Below are 27,743 nucleotides of genomic sequence, written 5' to 3'. Positions count from 1 at the left end.
ATGGACTGCAAGTCAAGGGGGGCTGAGCGCCCCCTGGGAAAATGAAAACTCTCCGCCTACGGTTAAAACACAAGTAATACGACATATAGGTGGCGCAGAGCATAATGCACATACAATAAACCTATTCAAGAAACTCAATTTGATTTCAGTTCACAACCTTTATAACTTCAACTTAGCAAAAACATACAAATCTCACTTACATCACCATGACACTTGCATAACATAAACTGCGAACCTAACAGCAAAAGCATACAAATACCCAACGCGCTCACACGAGATATGGACGGTATTATTTTCGTGTACTACCTTTAAAAACCAAATGATTCGATACACTTTGCCTACCTTGTTAGATTGATTGATTGTGGGGTTTAACGCGCCGACGCAACGCAGGCGATGAGGCGCGCCGTAGTGGAGGGCTCCGGATAAATTTTGACCACCTGGGGATCTTTAACGTGCGCCGAAATCTCGAACACACGAGCGTTTTTGCTTTTCGCCTCCATCAGAAAAGCGGCCGCCGCGGCCGGGAATCGAACCCGCGACCTCGTGCTCAGCAGCGCAACGCCTTAGCCACTGAGCCACCGCGGCGGGTTTGCCTACCTTGTTAGACCACCTTATCGCCAATAAGATTACTACTGTGCATGCGAACAGTGTTGTATTAAAAAGTTTCTTCGTTACAGCAGAATGATTTCTGAAAAACTGTGTATAATGATGCCACAAAAACAGTTTTCTCTTAAAAGGTGTTTTTTATTCATGGTCGTTGCTGTCTGTAACCGTGGCTCGGGCTTTGTCAAATGAATTAATTTCACTTTTTTCCGAGCCCCCCGCTTGTCGGAAATAAAGTTTTATCTGTATGATCTATTCTTTTAGGCCACTTTTTTGCTTACGGTTGTAAAAAACAACCCAACGAGCATTCGTAACTAAATGTACGCGGGTACGGCCGGTTAAGGACATATATTTTGCCTCAAATATGCCTGCAGTTTTTCTTGCGCTTAATGATGGGGACATGTATGAGAAGTAGAGCCCGGAACATTAGGCACGAAACATAAAGGTTGTAGGCGCTTAGAATAGGCACTGAAAAGTGAAAAGGCGTCACAAACTCCAGTTTAAGCATATATAGGAACAATTATTATTCACTTCAGCAGCGTATTTTACGACAAATTCTTCACTGGCAATAAAAACAGCGGACAATTCTTGTGCTATGGCAAAGTAATTTTATTTTCTTCGTGAAAATGCGCCATACGAGGGTCGCCCTTTCAAGGGAATTACGTTAACTTTGTGGGATTAGGCACTAAACGAATGGCTTAAAAGCCTCGATAATCCTGTCGTGACTGTTTTAAGGCACGAAGTTGGACCTCCTTTCAGTCGACATTTGTATGCAAAAAAAAACAGTCAACGTCCACTGAAGTTGGTGTACTTTTAGTTTGGAACGCTCCCAGCAACGGCTGCCAAAGTCCGACCTCTCAGGAGCCAACTCACCCCCAACTTCACCTTAAAGAATACAAAACAGCGAAACGACTACTCCCAGCTCCCCACCCTAACCTAACAAGACAGCAGCAAACCATATTCCGACAAGCACAAGCCGGAACAATCGAAACACCTGCGAGGCTACATCTCATCAGATATGGCAAAACAACACCCTTACCATCATGTTCATAGTGCAAAATTACAAATACCCAAGACCACATTCTTTGACAGTGCCCCCAATACATCCAAATTAGAAAACAATACACTAGAGAGTGGCTGACCTCACCTAGACGGTAAGAGGAGCAATGTGGTCTGATTGACTTCATTCAAGAAGCCGTCAGCAGAAGCCTGGACCGAGGCCTCTGAATTTCGCAGCGCTCCCTACAACTCCTCCTGACTTTCTACCTGTGAATAAAATATTATCTCTCTCTCTCTCTCGGTCTCCATGATTTAATTACATCTGGAATATAAATGTTCCCCGCTCAGAACAATTAGAAGTTCTTTTAGCAGAGATTATCCAGGAAGTTTATGTGATATGTATGTCCGAGACATAATTGAGATTCAGAATGGCTCTGTCAGGAACTGGTCCTTCGGGAATAGCGGCGGCCATCTCCCGTGTACACGGGAGAGGTCCGCCGCCATTCCTGAAGGTACTTACCTTCTAAATGACCTCAGCATTCTGATTTAGACTGGTGGTGCTGAATGCTTTCTTTCGGAACAAAAAAGAGACGCCCATCAGTCCAAAGAAAAACGTACTGACGTTCCTGCTTCCAGCACGGAAGCCTTGTTCACAATGAATGCATCACCAGAAGTGGGTCGTTTAAGTGGGCTTGAGTAATCGCTGCAAAGAGCGTTCGCAGATCGCGTTTACATTTTCGTCGGTACGGTTGACTGCGTTAGATGTGGTCTGAATGATTAGTGATTCCATCCCGAGGATGCGGCAGTGTACACGGCAAAAGTACGGGACGACCTGGCTAACAGTGGTTACCCGAGGCACTTTATAAGCGCAAGGGAACGCCGATTGACACGACGGGGACAACTGGACGCGCCTCCTACCCGACGAAGAGAGCGTCTGAATTACGCACTCCAGGAACACGCGAATGTTTGGCACGTGTCCTATGGTAATATGACGTGCAGGTGGCCCACGTTCCAGCTCAAAGAATGCGCCATTAGCTCGTGAGAGTCCAGGACCGCTTACCCAAGGAGCGTTTCCCCGGTGTGTTATACGAGATACCTTGCGCAGACTTCAGGGGTGTTTATATCGGGGAACCAGGGAATTACAAGAATCGTCTGCAGCAGCACGCCCGTGACGTAAAGAATAATTAAGAGCGTCCGGAACAATGCTTTAGCCGAGCACACCATCGTGAATGACCGCAAGATTGACTGGGACAACGCAAGAATCGTCGCAACAGACAACATGACAGCATCACGGCTACATCTGAAATCACTAATCATTCAGACCACATCTAGCACACTCAATCGTAACGACGGAAATCTGAACGCGATCTGCGCACGCTCTTTGCAGCGATTACTCAAGCCCACTTAAACGACCCACTTCTGGTGATGCATTCATGGTGAACAAGGCTTCCTTGCTGGAAGCCGAAACGTCAGTACGTTTTTGTTTGGACTGTTCGGTGTCTCTTTTTTGTTTCGAATGTACCCCCCCGGCCAGACGGGATTCCGCCATGCTCTCGACCTGAATGCTTTCTGCTCAGTATATGAAATAAGCACGCGAATGTGCCCAGCTTCGCTCGACTGTAGCGGGGTATAGAATAGTTTGGGCTGAGATGCTCTTGTCTGCTGCAAAGCTGCAAATAACCCAGAAGTGTTAGTTGTAACAGGCTTGGAACGTGATCAATTTTACCAGGAATTAACGTCAGGCTCTGGTGGTCCAAGTACACTTGGCAACTGCTCCTTGACGACAACATCGATGAATCCCAAGGATAGTCCTACAACACCGAGGAATCCTGCAGAGAGCGCAATATCTCCAGTCGTGAAATCTAGTCATCATACGAAGCGTTTTTTTTTTCTAAATGAGCCAGATCCATAAACTAAAACTATTTCGGTTAAAACTGCAGTGAAAACAAAAGCTTGGTCACTTTCCGCTAAAAAAAAGGTGGCAAGAAAATAGTTGAGATAACGCCCTGAAAACGTGCACTCAGATCACAGTACGTATCGAAAATGAGCCGGATCCTGCTGTTTCACGGATCAAAATGAGTTAAATCTATATGCCCAATAGGCTGGACTGTTGAGACTGTTTCGTTGGTGTTTTAGGAAGTCTTTTTTTTTGTTTTCGGAGCTGGCTGATGATGAATTCAGGCGGCAATTAGAAGATCGGCGAAAGATATGTCCCCAGATGTCTACGACGAAGTTAACGGAAGAAGTGAACAAAATAAAACAGATGTCATATAATAATTTTATTTCGTCTCACCCGTCCCTACGAAATAACTGTAGCTATAATTATTTTTTCACTCCTATATTTACCGTTTTAGCAATTATTTATTTATTTATTTATTTACTTATTTATTTATTTATTTATTTATTTATTTATTTATTTATTTATTTATTTATTTCAGAAATACTGCAGGCCGTATGCCGGCCGTATGCGCACACGCGCGCACACGCACGCACGCACGCACGCACGCACGCACGCACACGCACACGCGCGCGCACACACACACACACACACACACACACACACACACACACACACACACACACACACACACACACACACACACACACACACACACACACACACACACACACACACACACACACACACACACACACACACACACACACACACACACACACACACACACACACACACACACACACACACACACACACACACACACACACACACACACACACACACACACACACACACACACACACACACACACACACACACACACACACACACACACACACACACACACACACACACACACACACACACACACACACACACACACACACACACACACACACACACACACACACACACACACACACACACACACACACACACACACACACACACACACACACACACACACACACACACACACACACACACACACACACACACACACACACACACACACACACACACACACACACACACACACACACACACACACACACACACACACACACACACACACACACACACACACACACACACACACACACACACACACACACACACACACACACACACACACACACACACACACACACACACACACACACACACACACACACACACACACACACACACACACACACACACACACACACACACACACACACACACACACACACACACACACACACACACACACACACACACACACACACACACACACACACACACACACACACACACACACACACACACACACACACACACACACACACACACACACACACACACACACACACACACACACACACACACACACACACACACACACACACACACACACACACACACACACACACACACACACACACACACACACACACACACACACACACACACACACACACACACACACACACACACACACACACACACACACACACACACACACACACACACACACACACACACACACACACACACACACACACACACACACACACACACACACACACACACACACACACACACACACACACACACACACACACACACACACACACACACACACACACACACACACACACACACACACACACACACACACACACACACACACACACACACACACACACACACACACACACACACACACACACACACACACACACACACACACACACACACACACACACACACACACACACACACACACACACACACACACACACACACACACACACACACACACACACACACACACACACACACACACACACACACACACACACACACACACACACACACACACACACACACACACACACACACACACACACACACACACACACACACACACACACACACACACACACACACACACACACACACACACACACACACACACACACACACACACACACACACACACACACACACACACACACACACACACACACACACACACACACACACACACACACACACACACACACACACACACACACACACACACACACACACACACACACACACACACACACACACACACACACACACACACACACACACACACACACACACACACACACACACACACACACACACACACACACACACACACACACACACACACACACACACACACACACACACACACACACACACACACACACACACACACACACACACACACACACACACACACACACACACACACACACACACACACACACACACACACACACACACACACACACACACACACACACACACACACACACACACACACACACACACACACACACACACACACACAACAAAAGCATCTTGTGTACATACTGAAAAATACACAAGATGAGCCAAGACATATACTATCAGTAACTCAATGACAACAGGAGGAACAACAATGTGTCAGAACAGTGAAGAAATGCAACATAGCCGTCAGCAAAACAATACTGATAGCAGGTCATTTACAGAAGTGTTATTCCAATTGTTGGTTGTTCGTGGGAAGAAGGAAAATTTGAACAAATCGGTTCCGTGCAAAAAGCGGCGGGAGAGATAACGCGTGTGAATGACGAGTTCGCCGCGTTGATAGAGGCGTTACGAAGTGGGAAGTGTCAAGACCGAGCCTGCGGTTAGTAAGAGAATAAAGAAACTTAAGGCGAATAATCCTTCGTCGTGATTCCAAGGTTACAATCCCATGGTATTGCATTGTTTTTGCAACTGAGACGTTTCTACCATATACTGAATATATAAAGCGCACGCCACGTCTCTGAATTTTCTCAAGTGAGTTAATGTTCTTTTTTGTATGGGGTCCCAGACAACGCACGCGTATTTCATTTTAGGACGTATGAGTGTGTTGTACTCTAACAGCTTGACCTGAGGTGGAGCTTCTCTAAGTTTATGCCTTAAAAGGCACTATTTGCGAACAACGGACGATGCTACATTAGCAATGTGTGTATTCCAGTTTAGGGTGTTTGTTAACGTAATCCTAAGGTATTTATATTCATTAACTTCAATTCAACGATGATTTGAAACGGAATATTGAAACAGAATGGGCTTTTTTTGTTTGAAATTATAAGAAAGACCGATCTTCATCTTCTGATCGTGCCGCGCCCCCTGCCTTCGCTTGTCTCCACCACCCATTCCACCTTTATTTTCTACACACTCCCCGGCCCGCCAAGAAGTCTAAGGGTTAGCTTCAAGGAAGTAGAGCCGTTGAATGGGCCGCCTGATTTCTTGACCAGTTGACAGGCGGAGTACACAGGAGCGGGCGATTCCGTCGCGTCCGGGTAGCAACTTGGCCACACGGCCGAGTCTCCAAAACGTTGGGGCGTATCCTTCATCGTGCACTACAACCACGTCTCCGACTGCGAGTTGGTGTAACGGATGTGAGGGCGCTTCGTGAGCGGACCGCAGAAGCAGCAGGTATTCATTCCGCCATCTTTGCCATAGGCGATTTGTGACGTTCTGTCGGTGCCTCCAGCGGCGTGTCAACTCGGAGCTTGTCGACGATGGCTCGAATGGCCCGAGGTTCTGGGGGAGGCACGTGTTCGGCTTGCCGAGCCAGAAGTGAGCCGGCGTTATGGGATGAGGTCCGTCGGCATCCGTGGTCAGGTACGTCAAGGGCCGGCTGTTGATAACCGCCTCCACTTCACACAACGTGGTTGCCAGTTCCTCAGCTGTCAGAGAGTTGCGCCCAAGGGTACGTCTCAGCGTCTCTTTCGTTATCCGAATCACTCGTTCCCACCAACCACCCCACCACGGTGCCTTCTCTACGTTGAATTTCCAAACAATGCGCTTTCCGCTGCAGAAATCTGGGAGTGTGGCGTCGGTGAGGGAATGGAAGGACTTCGCACAGTGTTTAAAAGCGAGGGCGTTATCGGAGTATACCGTGGCAGGTATTCCGCGGCGAGCAATGAAGCGCCTGAAGGCGAGCAAGAAACTTGACGCTGTCATCCCCGTCGTCAATTCCAGGTGTAGAGCCCGCGTGACGCCGCACGAGAATACGGCGACGTATGCTTTGACTTTAGAAGGGTCGTTGATACGGCAGTACAGAGGACCGCAGAAGTCGACGCCCACAATAGAGAACGGGCTTGTTTCCGTTATGCGGTCACGTGGTAATGGTGCCGTCGGTGCTGTCTCCGGTGTCAGCCTGCGCCTTCGGCACGGCAAGCACTGGTGGAGGGCTTTCTTCACTGTCTGGCGCCCTCGAATAATCCAATAGCGCTGGCGGATCTCTGTGAGCGTGGCTTCTGTTCCAGCGTGCAATAGGCGCTCGTGGGTTGCCAGAATAAGCAGCCGAGTTAAATCGTTCTTTCCGGGCAGAATGATCGGATGTCGCACTTCGAAAGTAGATTGTAGGCAGTGTAGTCGTCCCCCCACGCGGATAACGCCAGCGGAGTCCAAAAAGGGCTGTAGACGAAGCAGTCGGGAAGTCCCCACCCCAAGCTGGCTGCTCGATATAGCTTCCCGGTCTTGGGGGAATGCTTCCTGCTGTACCTGGAGAATCCAGTACAGTTCAGCTTCTTGGACTTCGTTAGCAACCAGTGGCCCGGTCATCGACGGACGTTGCGGTAAAGCGTTGTTTACGAAGCGTCGAACCCAGGCCGTCACTCTAAGTAGCCGTGAGTAGCGGCTGTAATCTGAAATTTGGCATAGCGGTTCCGGTGGCGAAGACCCCACCGGGCAAGATGACGCCAAGGCTGGTGACGGGTCGACGAAGTCAGCGACTTCCTGGGGCTGGTTCAATGGCCACAGGTTTTCTGTGTGGGTGATCCATGATGGTCCATGCCACCAAAGCTCTGAGGTTCTGAGGACTGTTGCACTTATTCCGCGTGTGATGAGATCGGCAGGATTGTCTTTGCTGCTGCAATGCCCCCATCTGCATCCCTTGGTTAGGCGCTGGATCTCTTCGACGCGATTTCGGACGAAGGGTGGCCACCGGCTAGGTTCCCCGCATATCCAGTGCAGGGCAATCTGCGCGTCCGACCAGAAGAACGCACGTGTGGCTGATAGGCCAGGAACTCGCATTAGGTAGTTTTAAAGGCGCGCTGCGATGAGGCAGGCAAGGTGGAATGGGTGGTTGAGACAAGCGAAGGCAGGGGGCGCGGCACGATCAGAAGATGAAGATCGGCCGCGCTCGCGTGCTCGAGCTTGAGTGTTCCGTGACCACCACGAGAACCGGACGTCTGGGTCCTGCTTTCCTTGCTTGATCCGCCATACGCTGGTGCCGAAACCCGGGATTCGAGGCACGAGCGGACCTGACTTTGACGGCACAGCGGCTGCGAGGCTCGCGGGGCCTGGAACCTTCGCGCTATTTGATCCAGGAGGCCTTGCCCTCGACCGCTGCCAATTATGGCTCGTGCCCAAGCCGACCCTCGTTTTTCTACGCCACCCCTTCCATTGGAACGCCTGAAGCTGCGCCGCAGGCTCCTGCGAGAGAAAATCACAGGGCTCATTACGGCAATCGACGCCCTTCTCCAGGACCCGGCTCCGCACATGACCGATCTGACCGCCAACATTTACCACTTCCACGACACGCCGAGCGAGATACGGGCCCTCGACGCTGCAATTCAAGGAAACCTGACTGGCGACAAGCTGAAGGAAGACATTGCCGTATCCCAGCATTTTGACGACAAAATGCGCTCGTGTCAAACGCGCGTACTGCTCCACCCGGTTGGCAAAGCCGCTATGAATACCGCCGCCGCCGGTGGCTACGCCCAAACAACCTGGGTGAGTTACAATCGAAAGCTCACGGGTGTTCCCGTGCCGCAAAGCCCCCACTTTGTAACTCTCCCGACGGTTCCAGCCGAGTCACTCCCAGAGCAGCGTGAGGGCCCCATCCGCGATAAAAATGCACCGGATGCTCGTTTGGCAATGATTACGCTGATTGAGGTTCGCAACGCTGCCCGCGACGACCCTCAGCCCATGGAACCAGTAACCGACAAAGCAGAGGATCCTCTAGGCGTTCGGGTGTCCGTCCAGAATGACCTTACTTGCATGGGCGTCCTCACTGCCGACCACAGCACTGTGCCACAGAGTGAATTCCCTGAAATTCCACACTCTGACAATCCTGCTGAAGCGGCCCTGCCTGGCGGTCCGCTCCAACAAGCTCGCGAGGGGCCTCCAAGCAGGAAAGAAGTGAAGAAGCCCCCTGACGTCGAAATGGAGAAACCAGGGAAGACTCTTCTTGCACAACCACGGATTCCATCACCGGCAGAGACGACCCTGCTAGAGTACTGCAACGGCAATTCGAAGTACCAGAAAATCCGCCAACTGAAGCCACACCGAAGAACGGAATCATGACGGGGTTGCCAGCGACCCTATCCCTGAGAGCAGGCGCCAGGTCTGCAGAAGCCAACCTGAGCAGATTCCGCCATTAGTTTTGAAGTTCCGTCAGGGAATCCGGTCCAGAATCTGCCACTTCCCGGTGAAATACCGAATAGCGCACTCCCCGAAAGCGCCGCCAATAGAGAATCGCAACGGAAGAAAGTGGAATGGCAGCCGGTCCGACACCAAGAATTCTCCATGGCGCCCTTTGTTTGTAACAGCCACAGCCACAGCCATTTGCCCACCGAACAAACAGTGCAGCTTCAGGATCTTGCTTGTCATCAAGACGCACATCGAGCCACCCCAACTAATCGGGTTCCCTTATGACCCCGGCGGCTACCCCAAGACCAACGGTGCGAAGCGCGTGATCCTGATGCACAGGGAACATCACAGTAACTGGAGGACGCAACATCAGATGAGAATCATCACTCCAAGTGCCGCCCGTGCGAACAGTCTGACATCATTTATTTTCGCCTGATAACTGGGACAATTCAGGCGCCGCATTAGAAGGCTCAGCTTGAAAGCCAGTCCTTGCCTTTCTGGCCGGGGGGGAGTGTGTTGTAAATAAATGAGATGGGCGCAGGCAGAGGGCGATAGCTGGGGTAAAGAAGAAGACGAAGCTGCGCCCACTGCCTCGATCACAGTTTGTTCCATCGTCTTACGAGAACGGGTGCTGGGTCGGGCTTCTCTCTTGGATCCTCCATACAACGGACGATGCTACATTAGCAATGTGTGTATTCCAGCTTAGGGTGTTTGTTAACGTAATCCCAAGGTATTTATATTCATTAACTTCAATTAAACGATGATTTGAAACGGAATATTGAAACAGAATGGGCTTTTTTTGTTTGAAATTATAAGAAAGACCGATTTGTCCAAGTCAAGTTCCATACCCCCTTTACTGCACCACGCAAGAACATTGCTAAGGGCCGTTTAGAGCCAGCTGATTATTTTGGGACTGAATGTTAGAAAAAAAAATGCCATCGTCAGCAAAAAGGCGGATTTGGACTGAGTCATGCATAACATCTACTATATCATTACAATAAATGAAGAAAAAAACAAGGGCCCCAGTACACTACCGGGACTCCGGAATTTACACGGAGAAGGTCGGAAGATCGCCCGTTTACGTCAACATACTGTCTACGGTCCCTTAAGTAAGCCGCTACCCATGCAATTAGGTAATTTGGAAGTCCGGTGAGCTGCAGTTTGTGAATCAATTTATCATGGGGAACACGGAAATCTAAAAAGATGACGTCAACCTGGCCAGCCTTAGCAAGGACAGGTGCAAATAAATGAACAACAGAAACAAGTTGAGTGACGGTAGAAAACTCTTTTCTGAAACCATGCTGAAATGGGATAAGATGTGATGTTCATCAAGAAAGTTAGTAATGCATGTTGCAATTTTATGTTTCAGCATTTTACAGCAGGAGGAGGTCAAACAAATCGCTCGATAGTTCGGAATAAGTTGAAGGTCACCCTTTTTTAAAATCGGCAAAACATGGCCCAATTTCCAATCAATTGGCAAGGATGCTGATTTGATGGAACATTGAAACATCACGTCTACAAATTTAGCCACAGTTTCTGCATAGAGCCGCAAAAACGCATTTCGTATGCCGTATGGACCAGGTGAGGAGTTGACTTTAAGTCGCAGGAGCAAATTGAGGACACCATCTTGGGAAATAAAACTAACGTCTGGAGATGGAAAGCGAATTCCAGTGGTTTGAGCGAAAGAAGAAAGTCGTTCAGTGAAATTTGATTAATAGTGGTATTACGCTCTCTTACAAAGTCCCAGAACTTCTGAGGATTTTCACGAATAGGGTTGGACAAGGTAGTGTTCAAGAAAAAGCTTTAAGCTTGCTTAATGGCTTATGAAAGGAAGACACGAAGTTGGGAGATAATGCCAGGGGCGGCACGTTTTTTCCTGAGCCGTTTGGCTTTACGCTTCAGGTGTTTAATTGACCCAGTCATCCATGGCGTTCCTTTTGCGGTTTTTTTTTCTTTGGAAGGAATAAATTGCTCCATGCAATAAAAACAGAGTTGCTTAAATTTATCCCACAACACAGTAACGTCATCACTGTGGAAATAAAAAAAAATGATGTTCGAGGTAATTTACCCCACTTGCGTCGTCAGAGCGCAAAAAATCTTTAACAGTCTGATGAGCATGCGCCGATTTCACAGATCTATTCCGTCCCGATAAGGAAACGTGAACCTTTTCGTGGTCAGAAATACCAGGCTCTACAGAAACGTTGCACTCAGTGATCGTGCGGGGAATAAGAACAAGGTCAAGTAAAGAGCGTGAGGAGGTATTTATACGAGTAGTTTGTTGAACAACTTGGGTCAAGCATAATATCTAGCAGCACACTAGAACCTACAGGATCGGACTGAGATTTCAATTTGCTCCAATTGATGTCGGGATAGTTAAAGTCACCTGCGATAATTACTTTTTGATTGATATATGCTAGCACATGAGCTTGTAAATTCACCAAACAATCAGGTGCAGCATTGGATGCTCTGTAAACTGCGTACAAGACAAAAGAGCAGCCAAATATTGAAAGCCTAAGACATACACATTCATTGTCCGCTACTTCGGGCAAACAGGTGGCTTGAATGCTACTTTTAATTACGACGGCAACTCCACCTTCCTGGTTGACCTGCCCTTTCGAAAAATTTTGTAAGCAGGGGGAACCAAATCTTCATCACGAATTTCACCATGTAGCCAAGTTTCTGTTATTACAACAATGTGCGGGTTGTGGGTCAAGAGTAGCGCTTCAAGTTGGTCGATTTTGTTGACAATGCTGCGAGCCTTAATGTCGATAAGTCTAACCTGTTTTTGGGTAGCAGTTCATGACTCGTTTTGCTGGATCTGGGTAACCGTGCTATCGGTACCGTCCCTAACTAGCTCTGGATTACTTCGAAGGCTTTTTATTATTTCACGCGTGTTCGTCGCATCACTCAAATAATACATATCATCGTCAATACGTAACTTGTCCTGAACAAAAAAGCCTTTTACCCTCCGCTTTATCGGCTTTCGCGCTATCCCAAAGCAACTTTCGCCGCCTTACTGTTTGTTTTGAATAATCATTGTGTAATTTCACTTTATATAGTGCCCTTTAGCTTGCCGCAATTTTTAAGAACTGCTTGTTAATCAGCGAATTCCTGAAAATACAAGATAACCGGGCGTTTAGGTCCTGGTCTGCCAAGTCTGTGAATTCTGGCGATAGATTTGCATTGCACGCCCAGTTTGTCTTTAAAAACTTTAGAAATAATCTTTTAGATGCGACTGCATCTCATTCACTCGCCTTGTCCCTGCATCCGGCGTCGTCGGCGTTGTGGTCGGCGTCCGCCCTCCCCCATTCTCCTCGCCGCGCCAGCTGCGCTCTCCGCCGCTCTCCGCCGCTCACCCCCTCTCCTCTCCGATAGCGGACACTCTCTCGCGAGGGGCATTGGATTGTGCATTTTCACGAGGTTGTCAAGGTCATCTAACCTAGTAGTTTTCGCGCTCCGTTCCGCCACATGTTCTTCTATTTCAGACACCCTACATGTAATGTCGGTTATCATTCCTTCAGTTTTGTTTTTCAGGTCTGCTACTTCGCTGCGTAGAAGATTTTGCCCTTATAAAGGTATAGCTTGGCTTGGCTTGGGTTTGGATTGGATTGGATTAAAGTGGATTGTGTTGGATTGCGCTGCGTCATAGCCGCGGCAGACGCACTGGCGCCGGCGCGTCCCCTCACCGTTAAGGCCCAACCACATGCAGCGTATTTTCGGCATCGTGCCAGCGTCAGCGTCGTTTGGCGTCGACGAGCGTCAGCGCGCGCGCCAAAATGCATGGCGACGCGGGCTGACGCTCCGGCGACGCCGATATCTACGCTCGGCAGATCTCGGCGCGAGCGCCGGAAGCGGCGCTGGTGCCAGTTTCCGGTTGTGCCAGTCCATCTCGCAGTTTTAATGGCGGCCGACATGCCGAAAATCAACGCTGAGGCACTAATAAGTGCAGTCGCTGCCCGCCCCGCTCTATGGCAGGCTAAACATAGAGACAACAAAAACAAACACCGCAAACAGGCGTTGTGGGACGAAGTGGCAGCAGCCGTGGCGCCTGGTGTTGCGGACGGAGGTAAGGCACTTGTCACCTGCGCTGCAGCCTGTGCGCATAGTTATTGCAAAAAGTCGTCATTGTTTTCGTGTGTTTGTGCCGCAGAAACGGTGCAGAGAAAATGGAAGTCGCTGCGCGACAAGTACCGGCGTCTCTTCAACCTCATGCTGGACGCCGAAAGAAGCGGCGCAAGCGCGGAGGATATGCCGGTGATCACCTGGCCCCACTACGAGCAGCTGGAATTCCTCAAGGACACCATGGAAGCAAGACCGTACGTGGTTGTTTCATTTCCGCGAACTTGCTCATGCACCATGTATTACAAGCGTGTAAATGCTGCTGGGTGCACGCGTTGTCCTCTCATTTTCGTTTAAAAAACTTCAATTAAGCGAGCCATGTGTAGCCCTAGCGAGATTGTCTCGATGCGCCTTCCTAATTTTATATTGCCATTGACGGAAGTGCGTGTTTATATTCCCCTTTATTGAACTTGTGTACCTGCAAAACTTCCGCTGTGTATGTGTGTGCGGAGGAGGGGGGGTGAAGGAAGGCACAAATTTCATTCAATGTGCTTGAATGGTTTGGAAATGCGAAGTTGCTATGTGTGTGGGATTAAAACGTGCCTTCAGCAGTTATGTACTACGTGGTAACTGCAAGCATTTAGTTTGTGTAGTTGGCAAAAGGAAAGTGCGATGGCTATTCACTTACTTGTAAGTACAAATATGAATGATACCAATTCTGGCGTAGTATTGGTTCTTGAAGGGCACTTCATATGGTGTGCATTGTTTTTCACCAGTGATGCAGGCAAGGGAAGGGAGCTTTGCATTTTCAACACTCTTTGCATCCATATTTATGTTGAGAAACTGGCAGGAACCTACGTTTTCAAATAATGTGCACCACACGCCAGACTTGCTGGCCTTTGTGAAGTACAATGCGTGCTGTTAATATAAAATTTCGATCACTTAGGGGCTGCATTACAGGTGCTTTAAAATTTACCATTGGTGATAGAGTTGAAGAGGTGGTTTGCAGTTTTTGGAAGAGTTTTTGTTTACAGTTAAAAAAATATTCTATTGTTAGATAGATGCACCCATCCAACCATGAGCAGTGTTGTCCCAAGGATTATGTAGTGCACGTAATATCAGTGGTGGGGCACGTCAACTGGTTTACCACCATTATAAAAAACGTACAAAAGCAGCACCAGGTGCCGAAGTGTGTTGAACATGTGTTCAAAAATTATAAAGTACAGTCCATTTTTAGATGTGTACACCATGTGCAGGTAAAAGGAGTTTATTAAATATACAGGAAACATTAAAAAAAGTACAGTGGATATTTACATGTGTACGCTTGCACACAATCACAGGACATCTGGCAACATGACGAAGGCAGCGTCAGAAGCAATGCCACCTCCACCAGCAGGGTCACTACCACCAGCAGTGCCACCCCCACACGCAGCAGCCCGTGCCGAAACACCGATGGAGATCCTGGAGAACATAGTGAACTATGAGGACTTAGAGACTGTGTCTCTGTTGTCAGATGAGGACGGCGGTGCTCTGTCTGGCGATGCATTTTCTTCAGGCAGTGTGCCATGCTCAAGTGTGCCATCGCCTTCATGCTCGAGTGTGCCGTCGCCGTCATGCCCGAGTGTGCAGTCGTCATGTGGTGGGTCCGCCCTGAGGAGACCGTCGAAAAAAAGAAAAGACACAGATGACCCTCTTTACACCCACATAAATGACATTTCAGAAAAACTGGCAGCATGGAAGCCACTGGACAGCGATGAATACTTCGCCATGTCATTAGTAAGCTCCATGCGAAAAGTTCACGACGATGTAAAACTGGAGATGCGCATGAAGGTTATGCAGGCAGTGAAAGACTACATGACCTAACTGAAATGACTTCCTGAAATAACAGTATTGCTTTTTTCCCCCTTTAGTTTATTACACTGCTTCTGCTATACCTATCACATCACTTGCTTTGCCGATTTCGTTTCCTTTTATTCAATTATCCTGTGCCTTCCCTGCACGATTGTTTTATCTCTTAAAGGAGCACTGACACCAATTTTCGGCGTTAATATTATTGCACAGTTCGCTTCCTTCACTCAACAGAATACCCTGGCTGAAATATGAGCGGCCTGCAACGCGAAGAATATAGTTTAAATAGTTTAATGACCGGCGAGGTCGGCTCCACCTCGTCGTGACTTTCCGTCGATGAACCGGCGTGTTCTCCATGCCTCGTAGAGACTTTTGTTTGCAACGCCCCTCGCGCCGTATTTTGTTTGTTGCCTCGGATTAAGATATCCGCATCCTTCCGGGTTTTTCTTTTTCTAGCGTCACTTGTAGCTAAAGAGCTGAGAGTTGGTTTTTTTTTGGTGTCTTGTTTGTAGTAGTGTTGTTGGTGAGGGTAATGATTTTGAGGACATTTCGAGTGTTGTGTACAGCTTGCAGAGCTGTTAGATGTTTCTTATAGTGAATGCTGTTGTCGGGGGTTAAGGATGTTTGTCCCATAGAGTGTTATGCGAGTTGCGAACTTGTTAGTATTTTTTTTTGTAGTTGCGTTACTGAGGTGTAACAAGTGTTGCCTCTAGAGTGTTTCGCGTGTCGCGTACAGCTGCCTGTGTTATGTTTTCGAGGTCGAAGGTTAAGGCGTAGGCCACGGTGGATCGAGTGCCTCCGTAGTGGCCACCTTGTGTATTTGGTTGTCCTTTGTTGTGTTACTATCTAGTTAGCGCGCGCGTGCGCTTAGTGTACGGTCGATTAGTGCCTGCGCGCACAAGGCCGATGGCAGTGTGAAGGCTTCTTTTTCTTGTTTTGGGCGTTTCCCTGTAATCTTTTGTTCGTGTAGTATTTTTTTATATAGTAAAAACGCAGTCGAGCATCTCCGTTGTGATTTCATTCACCCCAGCAATCTCGGCACACGTGAAAACTCACGAGCCGGCCACCCTACTAAAATATAAATAACAGTTGTCTCGCGCCTTTGGTATTTGCAAGCAGACGCAATTATCCAGGGGAGGGGTCTGTGACATTCATTCGACTCTAACACAATCCAGAAATCTGTTTCGAACACATGCGTTGTGACGACGTAACTGCTCACACTGTGAGGCGGAAGCACAAAAATAAAATGCGATCTTTTGCCTCCAGCCTGTTGTAAGCATCACATTCAATTCACGCGCAGTACCTGGACTGTGTGTTTGACCCCAATGCAGTGCGTTTTACTCTGCTACTATATGGCGTGTATGAAAACTAGAGCCGCCTATGGAAAATGTGCTGCTGGGATTTCTAGAGCATACAACAGGGTGCCCATGTGAATTATCCTGGAGTGCTCAAAGAAAGCTCAGTGCACTTTCCTCATTAGCAGTACAGATTATGTGGTGGTGAAGGCATTCACCTTTATCGGTGGAGTGGCTGCAGCAGCTGTGTTTGCAGGCTTCCCATGGCTTTCTCCCGGGAGACTCCCAGCTGAGCCCACTGCCAAGGAACCTCACCAGCAGCGCTGCAGAAGTAGGATGCAAACAGATTCCGAACTTCTGCAGCATCACTGGCGAAGTTCCTTGAGTGCGTCGACTCCAGGGGGAAGAAGTGCTGCATGGCATCATTCCCTTGCACCCCCTGAAGGTTTTGGCGCCAGCGTCCTGCAACAATGTTGCCAAACCTATCTTCACTGTCCATGTACGCTTGTGAGTGCGTGTTCTCGACAGTGAGGAAGTTGTGCAGGATGCAGGCTGCCTTGATGATGAAGTCAACATTCTTGGGGCGCAAGGGGATGGTGCGGAGCAGGATGCGCCATCGAGCTGCGGTAATGCCGAAGGCATTTTCCACACACCTCCTGCAAACAAGGACAACACGTGCCAATGAAAACAAATTAGGTTTACTTAGAAATAAGAATTCTCTAATGAAGTGTTTCAGTTTATTAAGGACACTTGCTGCATGGCTAGAATATGGCACGCGCAAGCAATGAAGTTTTAGTGGGCACCCAGCACTAACTGAATATTTGCTTTATAGAATACGAAAAAGAAGCTTTGTCATCAACGTTTAAGACGTTTTAACCAATGTTCGGCACACTTCAACTTTAAAGCGGCCATGCAGACAAAATACAAGTTTGTTTTATTCGAAAGGTTCCGCGCTTTACAGTGCCCCCAGTGCTTGTCCGTATTCACTGACAAGTAAACGATGCCGTATTTAGAGAAATGAATCATTTTAGGTTGAAATTGTGATTCTCCTGCCAAATCGTGTGTTTTGGTGACGTCTGCCATGAAGTCACAAGAGTGAGTATTCACATGAACTTCCAGTCGTCCCAGATGGCGCTACCATACTCAGCTGCGGACCGTTGTCCCTACAAAATACATATTCTAATTTTTTTCCACTAGCGGTTGGTTGTTGTACACAACTCCCTTTTTATCATTTTGACAAAAATTTTGATTTTGATATTTTTTTCGCAACGATTATATATGAAAACATTTAAAAAGCAAACTTTTCATCGCTTATCCGGTTGACAAGTCGGTAAGTATTTTACAGAGCGTGAAAGAAGAAAAACTACCATGCGCGGTTTGCGGCGGCTGCACCAACTAAAGGCTGTGACGACGGGAAGAGACGCAGGTGATTGGACGATGTCCAAGGTTAGCATTCAAACAAGTTTCGCTTTCGGTTTTGTAAAACAACATGCTTGACATCAGACGGCATCGTTGGATGGGCATTCTCGATATTTCAGTAATCGTCGTACAGCTCTTCTGCCATGTTTTCGGCTGTAAAATGCCTAAGATAATCCTCCCAGGGCGGCTTGGAATCGTAGCAATCACTAGCCGAGGCCAACGCAGTGAACGAACGCCCTCCGCATCCTCGCAGACGCTCAAATGCATGCCATGCGCTTTTCCCCTATATTTGGAGCTTGCCTCACTCATGCCTGTATCATAAAAAGCGCGTTCACACAAGGCCAAGTGTCTGTTGATTCTGGCCTGTGCCCACTGCCCGCAAGCAGTTTGTGCTTATGGCATGTGCGCTTGTGCAGCGCTTGCGTGAAGCGACCTTGACTCGGAGCTAGATACAGTCTACAAACTAACAAAGTAAAGAAAGGCGCATTCTTCCATTCTTCCAGTAGCTTCAACGCATGAAGCCGCAAAATTATTTAGATTTGATCTTATGATAAGGAGAGGTGGGGGGGAAGGGGGGGGGGAGCATGTGGTTGTTTGTCAGTTTTTGTGTACCATACCGTGCACGGCTGAGGCGATAATTGAAGATTCGTCTCTCGTCTCGTCGCTGCAATTGCTTGCCCGGGAATGGGCGCATGAAATCTTTCCTCAGTTGGAAAGCCTCGTCTCCGACAAACACGTAGGGCGCAGTAGCTGCATTGGGCAGCTGCCCCAAGGCAGGTATGCCCAACTTCTCCTCATGGAGGGCCTGGCCAAAGTCCGAGTTTTTGAAGACGCCGCCATCGCTTCTGCGGCCCTCCGCACCAACATCAATGAGGACATACTTGTAGGCGCTGTCCACAACGGCCATCAGAACTATAGAAAACGTGTGCTGAAAAAAAAAAACATTGTCATTTTATAGTTTTTAAAGACGTAAGTGAGCTAAGGCAATATGATGGGAGGGATGGCATGGTAGGGGAGAAGGCTGTTTGCTGCGAAGATCACAGCTCAAATGTTTTACACAATTTTGATATGTTTAAGTATTAAAAGACACAACTTGATGGAGCTCTAGGTGCACAGTAAAAGGTGAATAACTTTTTATTTAACTACTCTTGAATAACTAAAGCATCACGTGTCTTAACCCCCCTCGGCTTCTGTTTGACAGGCAGCGATGCTTGTTTGCTGGGAATTAAATAATTTAGGCTGACATTTTTCTTTGCTGTTTTTCTTTTTATTTATTCACAACATTGAAGGGTATGTTGCAAAGCTCCCAAAGTGAGCTTGGGTACAATTTTACTTGAGCGTCACCACCTTCCTGACAGCCTGTTGCCATTTTTGCTTTTACAAAAAGCATTAGAAGCCAACAAGAAAGGGCGTCATGGTCCACCCTCTACGTACAACGTTTGAGTGTACTTGTACACAGTTTTTTAGACATAATTTAAACTTGTTTTGTAGTTAAAAAGGAAACAGAGTAGTGAACCGTAATAAGAGGTTGCAAGAGAAATATTGCAACCCAAAGCACTCTGCAGTTTTGGAGTTTAGTATCATAAAGCTTATCACAAGTTTGTGCTGATAAAACATGCATAAAGCAGATAAGTTCACCTTGTAGTTGTAGAACAAGCTGCCTGATTTTGGTGGCGCAGTGATAGCCACGTGCTTGCCGTCGACGGCTCCCAGGCAGTTGGGGAACTGCCATCGGCGGCTGTAGCCGTCAGCAATTGCGGCCCAATCTTCCGTCGTTGGCACCTGAAATTACATTAACACGAGTCGTCACTACTTATTAACAGGTGAAGCATGGGCACAGCAAATTGTCGTATCACATGGACCTGATTGACTGCTGTGTTTAAAAAACAATCATACCTGGTGGTGAATCTTCATCAGCAATAACTAATAGTGTGGAATAAGAAATGCCCCAACTATCTCACACCTTCCTTAGGTTTCATTATTGGAACCCAAATCGTGGGTGTAGCTTTTGATTACAATCTGCTTGCCTGCTTGAAATTGTACTAAAAGTGGGTTCTCCAACACCTGAAGGCCATCTACATGGGTTTTTGGTGGATGTCAATATCCTTAGGTAGTGTAAGTGGTTTGCAGATTCCCACTGCACCATGCTTCATAGCCCAGGTGCAGCTTCAGCATGTGAAAAACGGGACGTTTGATATGACCTGCATGGGTTGTATTCCATTTTCCATTCATGCAAAAATACATCCTCCCCAATCATAACCTTCGCTTTCAAAACCAGTCCAACTGTTTCCCTGTGACTGCCATTACAGTGCATTCCCTGGAACACAGTGATCTCATGTGGGGTCGCACCTTCATGTACTTGTCTTTTAAGTGTGCCCAGATGGCTCGGCACGTGTCGTGAACGGCCATCCGGGCCGTCTCGATGCCAACGCGGTAGGCGAGGGCCACGTCTTTGATGTCCTGCCCCGAGGCAAGGTAGCTGCAACAAGAACAGAAAACGCAGGTGCCTTGTAACTGCCACTACCACTTGCTGCCAAGCAAACGCTGCCTCAGAGAATGGATTGTTATCGCCCTTGCCTTCTTGACTGCAGTTCTTGTGAGCTATAATCGCATCATTACGTGCAATTTAACCACGAAAAACATAAATATGACGTGCAGAACAGCTTGCATGGTAAAACACACTGCTACGTTGTTGGTATGCAATGCAAATCATGACGCTGGTCGCAATGAAAAAATTGCTGCAGCCAAGCGAACCGCAACGCTTTTAAGTAACGTTCTTGAGATGAAATAAATGTGAGCGGAAATCTCAACCAACCTCAAGGCAATTGCAAGCCTTTCGCCTGGCTCGAGAGGCTCCCGGACGACGTACTGCCGCGTCAGGTCGGTCTCCACGTACGACAGCAAGAGGTCGAAGTTCCTCGGCGTCATTCTAAAATATTTAAAAAAAAAGGCGTGGTCCCCATCCCGCATGCGCTGCATCTGCAAATAACGGGAAAAATTAGTAGTGAGAGAGGCAACATCACGAACTGTGGCGAGACTTCCGAAAGGAGGAGCTACTGCTTGCTCATTATGATCGCTCTCGCTAGCATGAAGCGACGCAATTGTGCACGCATGCAATGTGCGATCTACCTCTACCATTCATTAAAAGCGGTACAAACAGACAGAGAATCCAGTTACTTACTGCAGTGTAATATAAGCCTTCCTGTTTGCGGAACTGGAACACTTGCCGCACCCACAGCCGCCGTTGTTTTTTTTTTTTTTTCATTTTGTCGCCTCCTCAGTGCCTCCAGCACCAATACATGTTTCTGCAGAACCATGACCTGGTACTCGTTCATGGCTCTGGAAGTGGAGCGGTCGCACAAACAGAACGCAGAACGGCGGCAGACGAACCTCGCAATTGCGCGCGAATATGGCGGCACACTGTTGCTCGAACGAAAGGCCTTCGTCGGCTTGATGCAGCCGGCAGTTTTTCTTCAGCATTTAAAAAACGCAGTTGGATGCGGTTTAGCAACGTTAAAGTCACTTCAGTGCATTTATAAACAAAAATAAACGTTTACTTTAAAGCCTAATTACAAAAAACTCTGCACAACTTGTTTATGTTGGCACAGAGCTAGGCAAGCAAGTCTGGCAACACACACAGACGCAGCGTCGAGCGCGCACGCCGGCGCGTGATTTAGCCGGTCCCATTCGGTTACTCGCCCTCTCCCGCGGGCGCGCACGTTGACGCCGAACGACGCTGACGCTCGCGCGACGCCGAAAATACGCTGCATGTGGTTGGGCCTTTATGCTCGCTATAAAACGCGGTGCCTGCGCCGCTCCGCTCCATCGTTCCAGCGCCGCTCCTCCGCTGTCCAACGCTGCAACGGGAACCCCCTATGCGTCGCATCTCCACAGGGGTTCCCGCGAGGGGAGGTGGGAGCTTTTTAAGTGCGAATGCACTTTATAAGCGACCCCAAACCATCCACCGCCGGCGGCGGTGGCGGCGGCGTCCGCAGTGCTCCTCTATATTTAAAAAAGAAACAGCATCCGGCGCCAGGTTCCGATCCGAGGACTTTGCGGCCGCAGCGCGACGCTCTACCGACCAAGCCACGGACGCGACGCTGATATCAGTGTTAGTGACGCGCCTTATATCTTTAACGCATTCAAACTACGTCGTCAGCGGCGTGCGTTTGCGACTCAGCGACGTTATAGCGGCTTGATAACTGCGTGGTGTACACGTGATACTACAAACCCGATGGAAGAGAAGGCGGCGAGGCGGTGGGCTGCGGGGGCCGAGCGCAAGCGCCGCAAGCGGGCCGACAACCGTGCATTCGCACTTTCACATTCTCCCCCTCGGGGAAATGCGGGGGAATTTTTTCCTAAGTTCTGAGTCGGTTTCGCGTTCATCCTCCGGGATACCAAAAACAATAAAATTGAAACGCCTTCCTCGATCCTAAAGATCAGTTCATTTTCTAGCCTGGAAGTCAATATATTTTTTGTGCATTTTCACGAGGTTGTCAAGGTCATCTAACCTAGCAGTTTTCGCGCTCCGTTCCGCCACATGTTTTTCTATTTCAGCAACCCTACATGTAATGTCGGTTATCATTCCTTCAGTTTTGTTTTTCGGGTCTGCTACTTCGCTGCGTAGAAGATTTTGCCCTTATAAAGGTATAGCCAACAATTCCTCGGTAGTCGGGCCGGGATTAAGTTCCACGTCACTACATAATAATAATTCAAGGCAATCTCACAACACTTCCGTGGGCACGGCAGAATCACCAAATAACGACAGTCGCTTTTAAAGGAGCTATAGACACAACTAACTTGCGCGAAACAGAAGAGTGGCTTAGACATGTTGCCGTCGATCCGCCCGTACCCACTGAAGGCGAAGTTCGGCACGAGCGCCTTATGTAGGAACGGGACTGCTGACGTCACACCTCCAGCGCCGCCCGGCAGTATTGGCGGGGTGATAATGCCCGGCGTCTGCGCAGTAGACTGTCGTGAGGGTTCGTCGATGTAACGCAGTTGGTGCAAAAACAGCGGGTTTCCGGCTGATTTAGACTGTGGGAAGATGCTGGTCACACAGAGCATGAAGCTCTGCACGAAACAGAAGAGTGGCTTAGCCATGTTGCCGTCGATCACGCCGTACCCACTCTTAACTAAATAACCACCGCTTACAAGCCCTCGCAACTCCCCCCCACCCGCCCCCCCCCGCCGCCCCCCATCTGAGAGTACGAACAACTTCATTAAAAAGGTGAAGAAGAAGATACGAGCGGCCTTCGTGAGTGCCTTTAGGAGTGCCGAAGAAAATTATGCTAGGGAAGAATACGAAATTCGCTGCTAAATGCGCTAAGAGGAGTCACATTCTTTCTATGCATAGTTCTGCAGTTCTTCAAGCCCTGTTATGTATATTTAATGTCTTTTCCTCCAAAACTCAATCGCACGATGCTTGAAAGTGAAAATAAAATTTTCATAAGAATTCTGCATCAACTTGAAGGTTCAATTCAATATGAGCCAAATCCAAACTTACCCCCCAAAATTGCTCGAAATCACGGCATAATCTTTAATTACTTGTGGCCACAAACTACGCCTAGATAACACGTAAAATATATCATGTAATAGCTTTCAAGGCGTTTCGTTTAGTTCCAGCAACAAACGTCCGCCTGTGTTTAAAATTCGCCTTAGGTGGATCAGGCTCATCTGGATGCCCAGCAATTGGATGCCCAGCAAAGCTGCTGGAAATGACACCACTCAGAAACTACACTCTTCATACCGAGTAACAACATGAGACCGCACGCAATATTACTTTAAACTAAGCCTTAGACTAGATTGTCAACGCCCTTCAAGGTTAACCGGTATAGGGACCTGGCGGCCGTTGTACGGCACCACCGCCGCTTCAGCGAACAGCGCCGCCCGTGACGAACCGCTCGTCCGTGAAATTCCGGTAGCGGTCAGCTCAGCGTTGTAGTGCATGCCTTTCTGTCGTTCTGCTGCGGTGCGGTTTGTAAAGCGTAGATAAGCACAATGACTTTTTTTCAGATCGGTAAATCTTGAGCGTGGAGGCGACCTTTACGAGGCATGCCATGTGTGTGATTTACGGCCATACTCAGTAATTACAAGTAGCCGATGATGCTCAATGCGCCAAGCTGGAAGTCAAGCTGGAAGTACAAGTCCGTTCCTTCGGAAATTTTTTTATGCCTGCATGCAGTTGGGCGTATCGAGGCATATATTGCAGCTAACTGCTCCTACAAAGCCGCTGTGTGCACTTGACCCGTTGCGCGCAGCCGGTGTGTGCGGCGCTGATCTTTGGCAGTTGATGACGAAACGACGTCGTGCACAAGAAAAAGGCAAATATTTATCTCAAAACAGATATTGTGATTAACGACGCTTCGGTAACTTTATTTACTGCGGTAGAAACGTGTTTTACTTTGCATAAATTCGCTTAGTACAGCCATCCGGAATCGTTTATAGAATAAATACCGCATGGTAGTGTGTAAAACACTATTGCTTGTCATGCAAAATTGCAATGGTTGTTGGCTAGTTGGAGAATTGCAATGGTTGTTGGCTAGTTGGTCAATGAATTTTCAAAGACAAATGCCTGCGTGGTTGAAGGACGAGAGACAGGAGCGTGCCGAGAAACTGTACTCAGTTTCACTACTGAATGCTGCGGTCGATTTACAAGGTGCCCCCTGGGCTAGAAAAATTATGCTCTCCTCCGTCTAAGGACGATGATGGGTTATCGCAAAGCTTTCTCGTGTGGGTTTCCTTAGTTGCCTTTCGGATTTAAACTTTCACTAGCTGAGATTTGAATTTCAGCCGCACGAAGTTTGGTCTTTTGACCGCAGCGTCTTTGACTTTGACCACTTCCCATTCGATTCTGCACGAAGAATGCTTCGCGTTCAACTATCACCGTCGTTAAAAGGAGGGCTGGATGATTTTGCTGTTTAGTTTTGCACACACATATCCAGATCCAAACTGCTTCCAGCATGTCAGAAATGGGTTTGTGCTAGAGGACTCGGGCTTATGCACCCCTGTTTTAGGTCGCGCGTTTTTGGTTTCTTCGCAAGACATTACACGATTTTTTAGGTACCCGGTAAAGAATACTCAAGCGTTAAAAACACAGGCTGTCTTTAACACTGCCACATTTTTAACTACGGGTGCCAGCCTTTATTCCACGCAGATGTTAAATGGGAACGGGAGGGGGGATGATTTGTAGCTTGGGCTGTTGGGTGTCGAATAACTTTGACTCTTGACAAAATGACCACAACAAACGTGTGAGTTCCGCTTCGGCTATCAGGCTCCCATGCAGTCACAGTGTCGCTCACCAAAGCCGAAGGCACAAAGATCATAGTTACAGAAGGAAAATGTAAACTGCCACGCCATTTTCCCGGCCTCACGCTAATCGATCTCGTACGTAAGTGCCTTTCTCTTCAAAGCACACGTATCGAGATAACCCAGCATTAAGGCTGGCGTGGAAACCATACTCATTGAAACAAGTGGAGGTAATTTAAAGTGGTAGGAATGAATACTATTATTAATAGTTTTATTCCTACTCTGATTGCGCGGATCCAGGCGCGGAGCGCTGAAAAGAAGTGCTGATGTCGATGTAGCCCATTCCCAAACTTAGAAGCGTCAAATAAGTTTACGTAGCCCTCAGTGTATTTAAGAAGAGCTGAATACTAATAATAGGAGTTTTATTCGTACCCATAACGGGCGGAGCCAAGCGTAGATCGCTGCAAAAAGCGCTCATGCCATTGTAGCCCATACCCAACTTTAGAAGTTTACGTAGTGTCACATGCCCCTCCCCTGGATAATTGCTTCCGCTAACAAAAACCAATGAAGAAGGGCGCGAGGCAACAGTTCTTTATGTTTTAGCAGAGTGGCCGCGCCATGAGTTTTCACGTGTGCCGATATTGCTGGGGTGAATGAAATCACAACGGAGATGCTCGACTACGTTTTTAACGATATATGTTTATTACAGGAACAAGAGATTACAGGGCAACGCCCGACACAAGAAAAAAAAGAAACCTTCACACTGCCATCGGCCTTGTGCGCGCAGGCACTAATCTGCCGTACACTAAGCGCACGCGCGTGCTGGGAGGTTAGCGCACGGCGCTAACTAGTTAGTAACACAACAAAGGACAACCAAATGCACAAGGTGGTCACTACTGAGGCACTCGATCTTCCGTGGCCTACGCCTTAACCTTCGGCCTCGAAAACCTAACTCAGACAACTGTACGCGACACGCGAAACACTCTAGAGTCAAACACTTGTTTAATCCTCGACAACAAAACTACAAAAAAAATACCAACAAGTACGTAACACGCCAAACACTCTATGGGACAAACATCGTTAACCCCCGACAAGAGCACATACTATAAAAAAAATCTCGCAGCTCTGCAAGCTGTACACGAGACGTGAAATGCCCTCCAACATCATCACCCTCTTCAACACAACTACTACAAACACGACACACGCACAAAATAAGAGAACTCTCAACCCGTTAACTACACTCGACGCCAGAAAAAACCCGGAGTAGGCGGATATCTTAATCCGGTGCAACAATCAAATTTAAAAGGTGAGGCGCGGAAAAAGAAAGTCTCTACGAGGCCAGGAGAACCCGCAAGGTCAACGGCGGAAAGTCACGGCGAGGCTGAGCCGGCCTCGCCGGACAGCCGCTTACGTGTTTCGGGGCTCCCGGGGTGCGGAAGCGGGTCGGCCATGGGACTCGTGGCGACGGGCGAACTCGAGGGCAAAGCCAAGGCGCTGGTCGTTCCGTCGCGAGCCTACCGACGTACTTCCGCTAAATCGCGTCACCCCCAGACCCTTCCCCGCGTAGCATGTTCAAGAATCTCCAGTCGACTGCCCCCAGCGACCGCTTGCGTTCGCTTAAACAACCTCCGCCGGCCGCCGGCAGTCCCGGTGACCTGCTCCGGCGTCTTCCCCATTGTTCCTTTGTTGCCCCCTCCCGGGGCCACCGGCCACTCGCCACGATCGCACGCGCGCGTCCGAGCTAGCGATCGTGACGTCACCCCTCGCACCTGAACGTCCGCTGAAATGTCGCAGCCCGCTTTTGTCTTCGTAGCAAGTCCCGCGGTATAAAGGAATCGAGCACAAAGTCGAAGGGGGGCGCCCGGATCCCGCAACGAGAC

General features: G+C 48.3%; 3 protein-coding genes across 3 annotated transcripts; 1 reads left to right on the top strand and 2 right to left on the bottom strand.

Moving 5' to 3' along the window:
* Window positions 1-13,889: 13,889 nt before the first annotated feature.
* LOC144141214 (uncharacterized) lies at window positions 13,890-16,945 on the top strand. Its single transcript, XM_077672776.1, has 2 exons — window positions 13,890-14,310; window positions 15,394-16,945. Exons 1-2 carry the CDS (start codon window positions 13,895-13,897, stop codon window positions 15,914-15,916), a joined length of 939 nt encoding a protein of 312 aa, XP_077528902.1. The 5' UTR covers window positions 13,890-13,894; the 3' UTR covers window positions 15,917-16,945.
* On the bottom strand, window positions 15,566-19,522 carry LOC144141215 (uncharacterized). The gene is made up of 3 exons (XM_077672777.1): window positions 19,233-19,522; window positions 17,415-17,852; window positions 15,566-15,703 (listed from the first exon to the last, which is right to left on the bottom strand). The coding sequence occupies exons 1-2, from the start codon at window positions 19,520-19,522 to the stop codon at window positions 17,417-17,419; spliced, it is 726 nt and encodes a 241-aa protein (XP_077528903.1). The 3' UTR covers window positions 15,566-15,703; window positions 17,415-17,416.
* Window positions 19,523-19,944: 422 nt separating this feature from the next.
* LOC144143314 (uncharacterized) lies at window positions 19,945-22,271 on the bottom strand. Its single transcript, XM_077675083.1, has 5 exons — window positions 21,797-22,271; window positions 21,431-21,594; window positions 20,965-21,094; window positions 20,254-20,397; window positions 19,945-19,974 (listed from the first exon to the last, which is right to left on the bottom strand). Exons 1-5 carry the CDS (start codon window positions 21,878-21,880, stop codon window positions 19,945-19,947), a joined length of 552 nt encoding a protein of 183 aa, XP_077531209.1. The 5' UTR covers window positions 21,881-22,271.
* Between the last annotated feature and the right edge of the window lie 5,472 nt (window positions 22,272-27,743).

This window comes from Haemaphysalis longicornis, unplaced genomic scaffold (genome assembly GCF_048455015.1).
Source record: "Haemaphysalis longicornis isolate Haplotype H1 unplaced genomic scaffold, Haemaphysalis longicornis Haplotype H1 scaffold_6, whole genome shotgun sequence".
Classification (NCBI taxonomy): Eukaryota; Metazoa; Arthropoda; class Arachnida; order Ixodida; family Ixodidae; genus Haemaphysalis; species Haemaphysalis longicornis.
The sequence above is the reverse complement of the archived record's forward strand: the minus strand, read 5'-3'. Positions and strand labels throughout refer to the sequence as shown.

Bases quoted from the DNA above. Each gene is read 5' to 3' on its own strand.
- LOC144143314 (XM_077675083.1), bottom strand. From the start codon at position 21,880: ATGAAAAAAAAAAAAAAACAACGGCGGCTGTGGGTGCGGCAAGTGTTC. The intron at 21,095-21,430 runs GTTGGTTGAGAT...TTCTTGTTGCAG, and splicing joins AGGCTTGCAATTGCCTTGAG to CTACCTTGCCTCGGGGCAGG. The intron at 20,398-20,964 runs GTGCGACCCCAC...ATGTAATTTCAG, and splicing joins TAAAAGACAAGTACATGAAG to GTGCCAACGACGGAAGATTG.
- LOC144141215 (XM_077672777.1), bottom strand. From the start codon at position 19,522: ATGGCCGTTGTGGACAGCGCCTACAAGTATGTCCTCATTGATGTTGGT. The intron at 17,853-19,232 runs GTATGGTACACA...CCTTGTTTGCAG, and splicing joins TATCGCCTCAGCCGTGCACG to GAGGTGTGTGGAAAATGCCT.
- LOC144141214 (XM_077672776.1), top strand. From the start codon at position 13,895: ATGGCGGCCGACATGCCGAAAATCAACGCTGAGGCACTAATAAGTGCA. The intron at 14,311-15,393 runs GTACGTGGTTGT...ACACAATCACAG, and splicing joins GACACCATGGAAGCAAGACC to GACATCTGGCAACATGACGA.